The sequence below is a fragment of the Amborella trichopoda genome, chromosome 9 (assembly GCF_054954075.1).
Source record: "Amborella trichopoda isolate Santa Cruz 75 chromosome 9, AtrichopodaSantaCruz75HAP2 v2.0, whole genome shotgun sequence".
Classification (NCBI taxonomy): domain Eukaryota; kingdom Viridiplantae; phylum Streptophyta; class Magnoliopsida; order Amborellales; family Amborellaceae; genus Amborella; species Amborella trichopoda.
The window spans coordinates 5968005-5983129 of record NC_142344.1 but is presented as its reverse complement, the minus strand read 5'-3'; the positions used below and the strand labels follow the sequence as shown (position 1 = coordinate 5983129).

At 37.4% G+C, this 15125-nt stretch overlaps 2 protein-coding genes across 2 annotated transcripts; one reads left to right on the top strand and one right to left on the bottom strand.

Annotated features, from left to right (window-relative positions):
* Positions 1–149: 149 nt before the first annotated feature.
* Positions 150–2779, bottom strand: LOC18445511 (Pentatricopeptide repeat (PPR) superfamily protein). Its single transcript, XM_006855648.3, has one exon. The coding sequence runs from the start codon at positions 2156–2158 to the stop codon at positions 308–310; it is 1851 nt and encodes a 616-aa protein (XP_006855710.1). The 5' UTR covers positions 2159–2779; the 3' UTR covers positions 150–307.
* A 1249-nt stretch (positions 2780–4028) lies between these two features.
* On the top strand, positions 4029–14138 carry LOC18445510 (Homeodomain-like superfamily protein). Its single transcript, XM_020674381.2, has 2 exons — positions 4029–6196; positions 13025–14138. The coding sequence occupies exons 1-2, from the start codon at positions 4283–4285 to the stop codon at positions 13796–13798; spliced, it is 2688 nt and encodes an 895-aa protein (XP_020530040.2). The 5' UTR covers positions 4029–4282; the 3' UTR covers positions 13799–14138.
* Positions 14139–15125: the final 987 nt, after the last annotated feature.

The window sequence follows — 15125 nt, the reverse complement described above, 5'->3', positions numbered from 1 at the left end:
AAAATTATTCTACAAATCAATTCTCTTGCTTTTGGCCATATGGCCTGGTAAGACTGGTTCAATTCCCCTCGGAACAAATCAAAGAAAACTCGACCACGGTGGTCTGATTTTCACAATAGTATACATTTTGTGTGTGAGAGAGAGAGAAGTGCTGAAGCAGTTCATATGATGTCTCCCATGGGGAAGTGTTAATACATGAGCTATTTATCCTTTCATGGCAATTTAAATTTGCTGGCAAACCCTCGCACAAAAAACCAAAGGAACGGAAGCGAAAGATAAAAAATGGAAGTACAATGATGCTACTCTCTCATAAAATCTCCACCCCAACCATATCTACCCCTATACCATCAAGCAAAAACTTCCAAGTAAAAGAATCAGGAACAACATTCCTTTTCACCATTTTCTCCAAAATCCCCTGAGCATTAACCAAATCCCCATTCTCACAAAAAGCATCAATCAAAATATTATAAACACCAGCATCAAGGCAGTAACCTCTCTCCGCCATTTCCTCTAAGAATTTAGCAGCACTCTTGACATTTCCTTCCATACAAAACCCACCAACTATAGATCTGAGAGTCTTTAAATTTGGGAAAAATTCTCTGCACACCATTTGATTCATGAGCCCAAATGCCCTAAACACACTCCATTCTTTACATAACCCATCAATTAAACAATCATACACAATAACACAGGGTGCATTGCCTTCACCAACCATCTCATCAAAAACCCCAATTGCCTCTTCAATCTTGCTACCCTTGCATAAATCCAAAACTCTAAGATTCATATCTACATTTCTAGTGAAAATTGGCCTAATCCTGGTGAGAAACTCATAAGCCTCGTCTACTCTATTCCCGCAGTAAAAACCATATATTATAGTGTTATAAACACCCATTTTCTCTTTCTTCACCACCCTATTGCTAGTCCCAATGTCCTCCATCATACCCAATACCTCAAGCCCATCTTGCATTCTTCCTCCCCTGCAAAATCCTCTAATCAGCGCCTCAAAAGAGGAGAATTCAGGTCTGATTTTCTCTCTCGTCATTTCATGTAAAAGATTAAGACCCAACTCAAACTTTCCCAGGCTGCAAAAACCAGAGATTAAGGCATCATAAGTCCTGGAATTTGGAAGGCATCCCTTCCTGTACATCCCCTTCAAAACACTTTCACCATGCACTAATTCACCAGCTCTACAAAATCCATTTATCAGAGCATTATATGCAACCGTATCAAGCAAAACCCCTCTTTCTTCAACTCTGTGCAGCACCTCTTTGGCCTCCGCAACCCGACCTTCTTCGCACAGAACCTCGATGAGCTTTGTCACTGTAACCACATCAGGGACCAACCCAACAGCCAAACTCTTCTCAAACAAGACCAAGGCTTGCAAAAAGTTTCTCTCTCTACAATACCCAGATATCAGAATGTTGAAAGTGACATCACTGGGCTTTGTCATCTCACTCATCAGGCTCCTGGCTCTACCCACCTTCCCATTTTTACAGAGACAATGAATTAGAGTATTATACACCACCGGGTTGGGCTCGACTCCCTGGTTTTTCATCAATTGCAGGAGCTTGAACCCATCAGAAACTCTATTTGTTGCACACAAGCCCTTCATCAATATCCCAAACGTGTACTCATCAGCAAAAATTCCAGATTTCATCATCTTTTGCCTGTAAAAATCCCTGGCCAAGTCTATGTTTTCTCTCACTAAGACATTGAGGATTGAGTTGTACACCTTGAGAGATGGCTTGATACCACACTGGGTCATAAGATCAAGCACTTGTATGGCTTTGTTTCCCGTTTTTGCACTTCCATAGCCTTTGATAAGAGTGAGAAAGATATCTTCACTTGGAGGAGATTTTAGAGAGATGGGTATCTCTCTAATTACTTTTATTGCAGTGGGGAAAGAGCAAAAAGAGCAGAGCTTGTGAATTAGAGCTCTATAAGTTGAGTTAGTGTGAAGAAAGTGAGGGATTTTGGAGGCCCATGTGAAGGTTTGGAGAGCATCACAGGGTGATTTTTGATCGAGTATGAGTCGTGCTATTTGTTCAGTGGTTGGAGGAGGGCTGGTGGAGATGGGTTTGGATAGGAAATCGAAGAGAGGGGTCAGATGAGAGAGAAAGCGGGAGTTTCTAGCAGCAGGGTTGAAGGAGGATAGCATGGGTTCTTCTCTCTTCCTTGAGAAGACAGTGAGGTTGTCTGTCGTATTTCAGATTCTTGATGTGGCGACTTGCACAGTGATGTAGAAATTGTGTCCGTTTGCCTTTGTGTTAATATTTCGGGGTAAATCTGACGAGCCCTTACCCGTTTTTAAATTTTTATGAATACTCACAATAAAATTACATGCGGATGGATGGTTACACATACCCTTAGCACTACACCACCCTACCCTACCCTTTGGAGGGGGACATTGACAAGGTCCCACAAAACAAAATGAAAGGAATTACAAAGTTTGGGGATGGGCCCACCACCATAGATTGAGCCACTCTTTGTCGAGCAATCAACATCCCTCTCAAAAGCGTGTGATATATTTCAGTCGTAATTAGTGAAGGAGAAGAGTTTTATGTAGCAATTAAACAATAGGGTGGGCAACCTTCAAGGGGAGGGGCCGGGTCGAGTTATGGTGCCCGAGCGATTCCGCTAACAATTTAGTCGCTTTCAATGATGAGTGGGCGTAGTCCAAGTGCAAGAGAGATGCCCAATCCAATGCATCAAAATAAATTTTGCTTGCTGCATTAGTAGAGGTGGGACCCAGAGAGATAGAAAATGCCACTGCAGAATTTTTTTGGACGATCCCCCACGACCCCGATTGCCTGGATTATTACCAAGGGAGGAGCCAGCCATTCATGGTGAGCGTCCGCCTTTTCTATTTAATGGTGAATGAATGGAATAGTTCACATCAGCCGTCTGTTGTCGATATTGGACAGTTGAGATGACACATAATCTGTTGCTTCGATTCCATATTGTATGAGCATTTATGTTTTTGAATTCTAAGGAGCGAGGGATGAGGATCGAAGAACTTCCAGTGGTGAAAAGAGGTAAGAATGAGGTTTTGAAAAATTTGAGATTTATTTTTAATAATAAAAAATAAATATATTTTTTTTATGATTTTCCTAAAAAAATAAAAATTTTGTCACAATTTAACATTGTAGATTTTAAATTTTTGTAGGGCTAGCTAACGCCTTGGGGACGGTTTTATAGAAGTGTCCCATGACGCACAAATTATTTTTTTTATAAAACATACACAGAGTAAATCACCAAGCTTCCCCTGACGTGTAAACTACTTTTTTCTAAAAAAAAAATAAGAGTAATGATTATATAAGATCCTCTCACACCCATGTGTATAGGATCTCAAATTATCACTATTAAATTTGATACAAATCTCTAAAAAAATTATCACAAGGGTGTGAGACTTGACTTTTATAAAAAATGTATGCCAAATTTAATAGTGATATTTTGAGGTCCTACACATATGAGTGTTGTGTGGGAGGGTCTCGTAGGATCGTTACTCAAAAAATAATAATAAAAATAATAAGGAAAAAAGAAAATCACCATTATGCAAGAGTGCTAAAAGAGAATTCTTCAAGTATTCCAAAAAAGTGAACCACGTTTTCCAAAATGTGTAGTATATAAAAATTGAGGATTCAGCCCAAAAATGGAGTTGTTCTCGGATTTCTACCCAGGTCGAGCAAATTCCAAATTGGCCTTTCTAAACATCGAAGTAAACCCCAAATGTTGGTTTCACCTTGATCTTTAACGAATGGAGACTATGTTTAAATTTTCAAATGAAGAATCCGCATCGATTCCCTCTCTAATTTGAATTCAAACTCAAATTCAAATTCAAATTCAAAGTGCGTAAATTGACAATAAGTGCCCTTGCTCTCCTCTTATTACCGCACCGATTCAAAATGACTTGATGTCCTTTTATAAAATTGCAAGGCCAACATCAGTATTCCTTAATTTTCATGATGTCACGAACCGAAACCCTTAAATCTAGGGTTTCTTTTCAATCGGAAAACCCCAAATATCTCGCCGGGAAAAATTCTCCCGATGATCTTAAAACCATTACCTCGCCGGAAGATTTCTCCCAGTGGTCTTAAAACCCAAGGAAATGATCCTTTGCGGCAAATTGAACCCAAAAAAAAGTTTCTGCAAATCCTTGACTTCATTATAATGCACTTCTCCGGTTCAAATTTGAAATTTTTCTTACGGGATTTCGATCTTCTTTTGCATCAACATTGATCTTCTATGGGGATTTAACTGTCTAAAAAAAAAAAAAACAGCCATGAGAAGCGAGGTGCTTCCTCACACTCCTCTTGTTCCTCTTGATAAAACCCAGAACGGAAAGATGCAAATGGGGGGAAGGAGAAAGTCTCTGATGTTGGCTAATGCAGGTTCCAATGGCTTGAAGATTGAAAAGAACAGTGCTAATTACTTTTCTTTGTGCGAAGAGCCCACATCCATTGGAAACCAGATGCTTTCTCCTAATGAAAGTGAGAAATCAAGTTGCAGATGGGTTGCGATAACTCAGCAAGGAAATACCCAAGTGGTGGGAAGCAGAAAATCTCGAAGGTTGACTAATGCAGGCTCCAATTGCTTGAAGATAGAAGAGAAGAATGGCCTGAAGATTGAAGAGAACAATGTTAATTGTTTTCTCTTGTGCGAAGAATTCACCTCCAATAAAAACCAGATGTTTACTCCTGAGGAATCTGGGAAAGCAAATTTTCAAATGGTCGGAAGAACGCCTCAAGCGAATACCCAAATGGTGGAAAGGAGAAAGTCTCAGAGGTTAGCTAGAGCGGGCTCCAATGGTTTGAAGGTTGAAGAGAGCAGTGTTAAATGCTTTCCCTTGTTTGAAGAGCCCACATCCACTAGAAACCTGATGCTTTATCCTAACAAAACTGAGAGAAAAAATTTCCAAATGGTTGCAAGACCCTGGCAAGGACATACCCAATTGGTCGGAACGAGAAAGTCTCTGAGGTTGGCTAATGCAGGCTACAATGCCTTGAAGATTGAAGACAAGAACAGTGTTAACTGCTTTCCCTTGTGCGAAGAGCCCACGTCCATTAGAAACCAAATGCTTTCTCCTAATAAATCTGATAGAGAGAATTTCCCAATGGTCGCAAGAAACCTGCAAGGAAATACCCAAATGGTGGGAAGGAGAAAGTCTCTGAGGTTGGCTAATGCAAGCTTGAAGATTGAAGATAACTGTCTTAATTGCCTTCCCTTGTGCGAAATGCCCACCTCCATTGGAAACCAGATGCCTTCTCCTAAGAGAAGTGAGAGAGAAAATTTCCAAATGGTTGCAAGAACCCTGCAAGGACATACCCAAATAGTGAGAAGCAGAAAGTCTCGGAGGTTAGCTAATCTAGGCTCCAATGGCTTGAAGATTGAAGCGAACAAAGTCGATTGCTTTCCCATGTGCGAACTGCCCACCTCCATTAGAAACCAGATGCTTTCTCCTAAACAAAATGAGAAAGCAAATTTCCAAATGGTTGCAAGAACCAGGCAAGGAAATACCCAAATGGTGGGAAGGAGAAAGTCCCAGAGGTTGGCTAGTGCAGGCTCCAATGGCTTGATGATTGAAGAGAACAATGTCAATTGCTTTCCCTTATGCAAAGAGCCCACCTCCATGAGAAACCAGATTCTTTCTCCCAAGAAAACCAAGAAAGCAGATTTCCAAATGGCTGTAAGAAGAAATTCTGATGAAAACCAGAAAGAGAATTCTGAAATTCTGTCAAGAACAGAGTTTCTGCGGCTGGATAATGTAGGTAGTGACAATATTGGAGAGAATAGCATTCTCCCCTTGAGGAAATCGACCAGGTTGGTTAGGGGTTCTAAGAGGAAACTCAATGAGGATTCTTCTTGTGTTGTGCCAGATTCTTCAGAGAGAGACAAGGGAGATTTGGATAAGAGAGAGAAGATGGAGACTGCTTCTGTTGGCCCCAAGCAGGTGAGCAGAATGGGGGGAAAGAAAGAGATGAAGACTGTTAAAAAAGATGAGAAACAGAGCAAGGCTGAAAGAAACACATTTGAGGAATTTGGGGATGAAGAGGAAATTTGGAATTCAAAGAACAGTGAAGGTTCTTTTGAATGTTTTGCTAGTGAAGGGTGGAGTGAAGATCAAGAAGCGGCATTACAGAAAGCATACCTGACTGTGAAACCTGTTCCTAAATTTTGGAAGGAGGTCTCTAAGCTGGTATGCTCAAGCTCCTCTTCTTTGATTGAATTTTATTTATACAAGAATTCTTGGATTGAAATATTTGTTGGGGATGATGGGCCTGCAAACTTAGATCTATGAATCCTGAATGAGCCGATTATGCCTTTATTTTGATGGAAATTCATCATCATGTTTTAATTTTTGTTATTTTCTTTTCAAAATGGGATATTTTCTATTTAAGCTAAGCTGCTTACTATGCCATTTCTTTTGATTAAGTTGATGGTTGTTGTCTTTGATGTCTTTTAACATTTGAACTGGATTTGATTAGCTCACGTCATTGTATCTCTTCGTGATTGAATTAAGGATTTATTAGATCTCTTAAGCATGTGTATTCTTTCATCTGATTGTTTTTTTTTTCTTCCAGAAATCTTGTGACTGTGGTGCCTCCCCGATTTTATAGTCACAATTTAAAATCATTGATCTCTTAATAAAGGTGTTTTCATCTTGATACAATAACCATTATTCATGTTTTACCGCATGTCATCTAACTCAAAATTGTTACATGTAACCATATGGACATCTAGCTTTTGGGTAGACATTGCCATTCCCAATTGATGGGATGATGAATCTAGTCATTATATGTTTTCCTTCTCTCTTTGTGGAAAACTATTCAAATGATGTGAAATGTCTCAAATGACCTGAAGATCCTATTAAGCAGTAATAAGTGTTGGAAAAATCGGCGAGGCCAACTTGGACTCCCCCAAGTTATTCAGGGTTGGCATGCTGCTGAATCCAGAGCCAAACACATGGGAACCAGTCGAGTGCCGGTTCCCGATAGTTTGTTTACTTTTTGTTTCGATTCGATCAAGTCTGTCAGGTCGCTGGGATTGTGACCCTAGGGAGTCTCGACACTAGTCCTTGTCTTTTTACACTGGCAGTGTTAATGTATTTGACTCAATAGGCCTGATGAGATTAACTTTGTTGGTTAGATCTTCTTTACCTTTGTTGTTAAAATCTTATTTATCTTTGGATGAGTACTACAAAAAATACAAGATACAATGATTGTTATTTGAGCTGAATCCCATAAAAACACAGCTCTGTTTGTCAATACTTCAGATGAAGAATCAAACCTAGCAAGCCTAAGAAAAAAATTGATAGCCCTTGTGATTGTGGGTAAACCCCAACATATAAATCTTCCCTCTATGGTTAAGTATTTGGCCAAGATCTATCAATGTCAATAGGAAGTCACTATGCAAGTAGATATTGTAATCATTATTATTTATTTTTTACTCTTTTGCATTGCATATCATGGTTGTTGGGACCGGGAGCAAGAGCATGGGATTGTGATAGGCTAGATGCTCCCTATGGTCAGGATTATTATCTGTATTCTGAAGTTTAGGGATCTCGAATCCAACATGTTAGGGCATCCGATCCTAATGTTTTGGGATCGCATGAGAAATTCTAAAGGTCCGAAACCTATAAGGTAAAGGTATTTGTTAGAGCATGGTTTTTCAACATAATTACTTTTTTTTTTTTAATGGATATGCATTTAAGTCTTGTTTCCTTATAAAAGGTTAATCTAAAATGAGTGTGATTTATATTAACAGAGCTCTATGGAATTGGGATCATGTTCCCCCGTTATGGGAGCGAGATCCACCGAAGGTCCAACTACAGGAGCGTGGGATCCGGGTGGATATGTTGTGTATCATAATTAAAGGGGGTGGTTACAAATCATAATTTTCCTCGCTCATTTTCTGTTTTTCACAAGCTTCTGCTGAGAAGGAATTCCTTTCTCTGTGTTAGGAGAAAGAGCAATTGTTACCACAGAGATAAAATATGCACCCGGAAAATGATGGAATCAGAGTGCAAGGCTTGCATGTTTACATGAGTGTAGCTGTGTAGGACAAAGGCAGCACCTATTTGCGAGGTTAGAGGTCACCCTTTAGGACTTTGAAATTTGAATAGTGACAAAAATTCCATAACAGAATTTGAATAGATAACACTAAAACAAAAACCAATATTGGAAAAAAATCAATATCCAATATTAAAAAATATCACCAAACCTTAACCAAAAATTAAAATACAGTAACCTTCGAAAACTCAATCAATGTTGGCTCGAATTTGTGGGCTTTGGTTGCTGAAGCACCATTTTTTCAACCTCTTCAAGTCTCACGAACTTTTTATTTGAGTACTTCCTTATTTCATAAGAAAACAAAAAGCTTGTATTATGTTCAACCGACGTTCAACAAATCTCAAATTCTTTGTTTTTAACCTTTTTTCTCTATCTAAAAAACAAGGCAAGGGGGATTTGGATGGATAGAATGCCTTCCAAAACCCTTTTGTTCCCTTGGTAGAAAAAATGACATAAAATGTCGCATCCAAGGGCCATTTTCCTCCATCGGCTGGAGGCTTTGGGGTTGCCTGATGCTGCCAAAAGGCAGGCCTAGGTGCCCGCCTGGCAGCTAGGCACCCCTCTTGTCCAAAAGTTGGATTCTTTTGGTGTGGTTGCCATGGGTGCTTGCCTATACCTAGGTGGTGTGCCTGGGGTGCCAAATTTTTCAACACTGATTGTACATATATATTGCACAACTGGTGCAAATATAATAAATAATGACCAAAGTTTCCATACAGTAAATTATTGAAAGTGGTCCAAAGGTGTTCTAGGGCCCCTCTCCATGGCCCTAACCTCGGCCACCTCATGGTGTAACTTGATTTCCTTATGGCCTTAGGGGGTCCCTTTTGTTGGGAATATTCTTCTTTAGGTTGTCAAAATGTATATATGCCTTGGATAGTCTTGAAGGGAGATTCTCAATGCGATATTTTAGATTTTTATAATGGATTTTAGCATATTTCTCATGCAATGGTGGGGAAAACAACTGAACTTTACATTCTGCTCATGAGTTTTCTCTTTTATGTGTCAATTTGTTGTACACCATTATGATCCCTTATCTAAAACACTGAATTTCAGCATCCTTCAATCATTCCAACGGGAATTCAAAAGCCAAGAGACAAAAGTAGATGGAAGAGAGAGAGCTCACCCATCACTATCTGAAACCCCAAATTCTCCCGTCTAATTATAACCAGAGCAACACTAAAAGAAAACAGAAACTCCTCAGATGAAAGTAACAAGCCAAGAAAATGGTTTATATAACCCCACTTGTATTCTCAACATAATGCAAAATCTTAATTCCATCAAAACCAAGTCCTAATACCATCACAGAAAGAGCAATAAGCCGGTTTAACCACCTCATTTGCATGACCGGCCCTAATTATGCAATCTCATCCACAGTTCTAACCTAAAATTCTCCTACGCAAATGAGTGACCACACTCTTTATGCAAAACAAGAAAACCATGGATCAGGATATCAAAACAAGAAAACCATGGATCAGGATATCAAAACAAGAAAACCATGGATCAGGATATCAAAACAAGAAAACCATGGATCAGGATAATCAAAACAAGAAGTCTCAGAGTTCCTTTATTAATCGATTTAACCTTTATCGATCAATGTTTAATTCTCAAGGTTCCTTTAATGATGATTTCAGCACACAGTTCACAGCAAAATGTGAAACAAAATTAATAGGAAAGCCTGGTAAAATACTAGAAAAAAAAAAACATAATTTACCAGGTTCACGAGCTTAATGGAAATAACAGAATCTTGAACCTTTGGCCCTCTAATTCCACCACCCCATTGCCCCTGTTGCCAAAAACAGGGATTTACAAATCCAATAATAAAGTAACCACCTGATCCCAAAAATACAAAGGCCCCATCTCAAAACCCCTTAACCTCAAATTTATACAAATCTTTAAATTTTAATGCAAAGACAAAAATTCTGATTGATAGAAAGTTTAATTGGGGTCTAAACTCTCCTGAAATCAAATGAAAATTAGGATGGCAACTCTCCTAAATTCACTGAAATTTGTCACTTAAACTCAGCTGAAATTCACAGTACTTTACATCAATGAAAGCTTGAAAACATGGAAGTATTGTGATTTTTGTGCGGTTTTAGAAGATTTTTGTTTTGGGAAAGTATATGATGAGACCATTTTACCTATGGTATAAGGTGGTCACAATTAACCTTGACCATTGGATGTGAAATTGGATAGCTGCATTTATTTCATTGGCCAAGCTCAAAGTTCAAAAGAAATTTTCTCGAACTTTGTGACACACCCAAGATATCAGATTTGACATCGGATGGTTGTAAGTAATTGCGATCTCCTTATACAAAAGGTAAATGGTCTCATTGTATAACAATCCCTTTTGTTTTTGGGTTGCATAGATAGCACATCATTGATATCTGAAGCCACATAGAGCTTGATATTCGTGGCATTTTGGGTTAGTTTATAAGATTCTGTTTTTTGAGGAGCATAGGTATCCATCAAAGCATGATAATCATGGAATCACTGTGTTTTTTAGTTGGTTTGAGAATATTGATTTTTTGGTTTGTGGAGATATAGGGATTAGTGAGTATTATGGTGGAGGAGAGCTTAGGGCCTAATAGAAACATGGATAGAATGGGGCAAACAATTTCTGTCTTCTCCACCACAAGAGAAATGGAGATTGATGAGAGAGGTTTTATGGTTTTGTTGGTAGAATGAAGAGGGTGAGGACAAAGAGTGAAGAGAGGAAGAGAGAGAAGGGGAAAGACGATGTTTCAGCCACCATTGTTGCAGAGGTGAGGGCTCCATAGTTTGGATCTATTTTCCCTCCGAAAATGGCAATTTGGTCTGAGAATAGATTAAAAATCCACGAGGGGAGTTTGGTGAGTAGCAAGTAAAGGGTTGAGATTTCATTATTGGTGTCATAAGGTTCGAGGTTTGTTATAGGGTTGGTTATGTCTTGGGGTTGGATGTAAATTTCCCAGAAAAAAAGTCTTGTATCCTCTCGTTCTCCATATGACTTTCCAATTGGGATTTGTTTAATTCCTTAGCATATCTAAGGTTTTCAACAAGATGGTTTGCTTTTTTGTTCATAAGCTCATGGTCTCCAGTCATGGGTTCCTTTAGTTCCTATTTGTTGGGTTTTACTCTTGTAGATCTCCTCAAACATTTTTTTTGTGACTTACATTTGCAAATGGTGGAGCTTATATTGAAGTACCCTACTCTGATTTTAAAATGTCACATTGCTTTAGTGGAAATGCATCCATTGCACTGCATTATATCTTGAAGGTTCACATTCAGGCGCGAGTATCCCTTGCTATAGCTAAAGATGAGTAATACATTGGAAAGACAATAGAACACATTACTAGAAGTATTTTGAAACATTTTTTTATATAATCCTTTAGAGCTTTGGTGGTGCTGATGGCATTCAAAACTCATGCCTCCATGGTTTATTCACTACCTCCCGGGGCTTCTAACATGGTCTTGATAGTGACAATATATATATATATATATATGGAAAAAGCTGCTGTTAGCCCATGTGCTGATGGAACAGTGTGAGCCGAACGGTCCAGATTGAATCTGGTCCCATCTAATGATCATCGTTGTATTTCGTAATTGAATTTTAATTTTTTTTTTTACATATCCAAATCACTTGAAATTTGAAGTGTCTATTCTTCAAAACTAGTGGAATCTAATAAAAATATCAAAAAAATAATTCTCATAAAATAAATTGACCAAAATACCCCTGAAACATTTCATGGATATTTTGGTCAATTTATTTTATGCGTATTAGTTTTTTTATTTTTTATTTTATGAGAAGAGTTGATGCTCTAACTTTCATGTTATTTAGATTTATATAAAAAATATTAAAATTATATTACCGAAATACAGTCATGATTGTCAGATCGGTCTAGGTTCAATCTGGGCTGTTGTGCTGACCCTATCATATATATATATATAGGGAAAATTTTATATAGAGCCGAGGCTCTAAACAATCAAATTCGAGCCTACCTCAAAACTTTCACTACAAGAGGTTGTTTTGATGCTCAAATATCCTCAAATTGATCATCTCGACATCAAGATGTATGGACATGAGAAAAAAATTGATTTCAAGTTTTGGAAATAGTGTATTTTGTAATACATTTTTGGACCATCAAATTTAAAGAGTTTCAAGTTTTGATAAATATCATCAATCTACACTATTTTTTAGGCTTTAAACTTTATAAATAAATATGAAAATATAGTTTAAGACTATCAAAATGATTTTCAGTATTGAAACCACATTTCTTGACACTATTTGAAGGTAGGCTCTAATTGAATTGTTTAGAGCCTAGGCTCTATACAAACCGCACCCATATATATATATATATATATATATATATATATATATATATATATATATATATATATATATTCATTTACCTGTTGTACATGGAGGCCACAATCATTCCCATTCATTAGATGTCAAATTGGATGGCTTGGGATGAGTCACGAAGTCCGAGAAAATTTTTTTAGAACTTTGTGTCTATTCAATAACACTCTTGCAACCACCCATTTTGAAATTTAAAGGATAAGAATGATTGTGACCTCCATGTACAAAAAATAAATGGTCTCTTTATAGACAACCCCTATATATATATATATATATATATATATATATATATATATATATATATATATATATATATATATATATATATATATATATATATATATATATATTTATTTATTTATTTATTTATTTATTTATTTTTGTTTTTTGAAGTTACATGAAGTTTGATGGGGAGGATCAAGTTAGTATGGCCCATAAATTTTTGAAGAATATCTATGGACCTGAAAAGCAAGATACGTAAATTCATTACGCAGGCACGCCTATGAGCTACTGAATACACCTAAACACAAAGTTAATAAGAAGCTACGTCTATGGACTTGTGAACATAGTTCCCTTTGTAACCTTCATGGTCTGTTCTGATTTTCATATGCAGGTTCCAGGCAAATCAGCTCAGGAATGTTTTGACAGAATCCATTCCGTCCTTCCAACTCCATCTTTATCTAGGCCACGTTCAACGATTAGCGGCAAGAGTGTTACTAAAATGGGGTCGCTCACTCCATACAAAGACAAAGTACTGCTGCCTGCTGGACATAAGCCGAATAGAACGAGTAGTGGTAAGAGGAGTCTTCTTGCTCGTAAGACTGTGAGGCATCTATTGAGGAAGCACAGTCGGGTTGAACAAGGTCATGAAGTAGATCTCTTTGCATTGATTGAAGGTTCAGATTCCCCCCTTTGCTCCCTCCCTCCTACCCCAGATTGTCTATATAAACCTTCTACTTTTCTGCAAAGCAACCAAAAGGTTCATCCGGTATTGCATTCAAAGCCGCTTTCCGAAATAAAAAATATACAGGTCCAGCAGGGGCTTATGAGCCCAGAGGTTCTGAAACAAGTAAAGAATTTGGCCTTGCATGAGAAGTATATTGATCAACTGCATAGCAGAGAGATGAAAAGAAATATGGGTTCAAGGAACTCTAGCATTGGCAACAATGTAGGAGGGGATTTGCAGGATAGGGGCGTTTTTAAGGTGGCAAGGACAGCTCTGGTTACTGAGACCATGGATGTTCTCAAGAAACTTGAGAGTAATGAAACAAGTCCTACGATTAATGATGAGGAATTTGAGGATGATCTTGATAATGAGAATGATGCCAATTACTGTTTCAGACACAATTATAACACTAGCAAACAAAGTTACGGGGATTTGCAATAGAGGGGGTGCAGTTAAAGTGGCGAAGATAGCTCTGATTGTCGAGATAAGACAGCTCCGATTGTTGAGACAATTGATGTTCTGAAGAAACTTGAGAGCAGCAAGACATGTCCCTTGGGTAAGAATGAGGAATTTGACAATGACCTTGTTTATGAGAATGACAGAAAATTGCGGGAAGAAAGTAAATTCTTTTCACTGTAATAACTGTTATCCTGTATTGGAAATGATTATACGATGTGGATTGTTGCATTGGAGAGAGGCCGCTACAGTAATCTCTTATTGTTACCAAGAGGCTTCTGTTGTATTCTGCGATGAAATTTTGTAATCAAAGTTGGTTCCTAAATAATTTTGACATCTACTTTCAAGTTTAGGTAATTTTCTCTCAATTCTCGTCTTGCAATGATTTATGCTAGATGCTAACACCAGTTGTCAATCTTTTGTTTCCTTTAGTTTGTTTACCCTTTGCTCTCTTTTTTTTCGTGTTTCATATTCTAGGGTTATTACCCACTTAGACTTGGCCAATGCAGACATGCCAAAAGTTGGAAGGCAATGGGAACGAAGATTTTTGCTTAGCATCTTAATTATTACTCAAAGCCAACCATCGATCTAATTACCTTCATGATCATATTTAGAATTATGAGAATCAATATCTTTCAAGATGAGATTTTGACAGTAAAAGGACAACAAAAATTGTTGGATGAAATCATGATTCAAGTTTTAGCTGAATTGTCAGAAATTGAACAATAATATCTGAAATTCACCCTGTGATTCCGCTAAATTAGGGGTTCACGCTTAGGTATACTTTGTCTTGAATGGGGTATATGCTTGAAATAAATTGGGGAGATTTGGTTATAGTTTTGATGCCTAATCTTGTTCCCTGCTTCTTGATGACCATAATCACATTGTACTTTATATATGTAACCTCCCATTTTCTGTAATTTCTTACTATATTCCTTCAACATAAGTCATTTTCCCTGCTTTCACTGCGTTCTCTCGCTTTCCCCATTCTCATTTTTATATATGTAAACTATAAATCCCTATTTTAATATTCACTTTATTTCATTTATTTTTAACAATTTGTTGGTATTTACACTTCCCAATAGACACACCTAAGAAAATATAAAAAATGATAATAATTTGCAAAATACAAATAAATTAGAACACTTCCTGTGAAGTATTTTTGTCAACTTATTATTTTTTAAAATTATTATATCAAATGCGCCTGATGTAACACACATTTTCAAAATTTCATGCCAATCTAATTTATAAAAAAAAAAAATGTCTAATTAAAGTACCACATACAATCATGATCATTCATGTGCTTCTATCT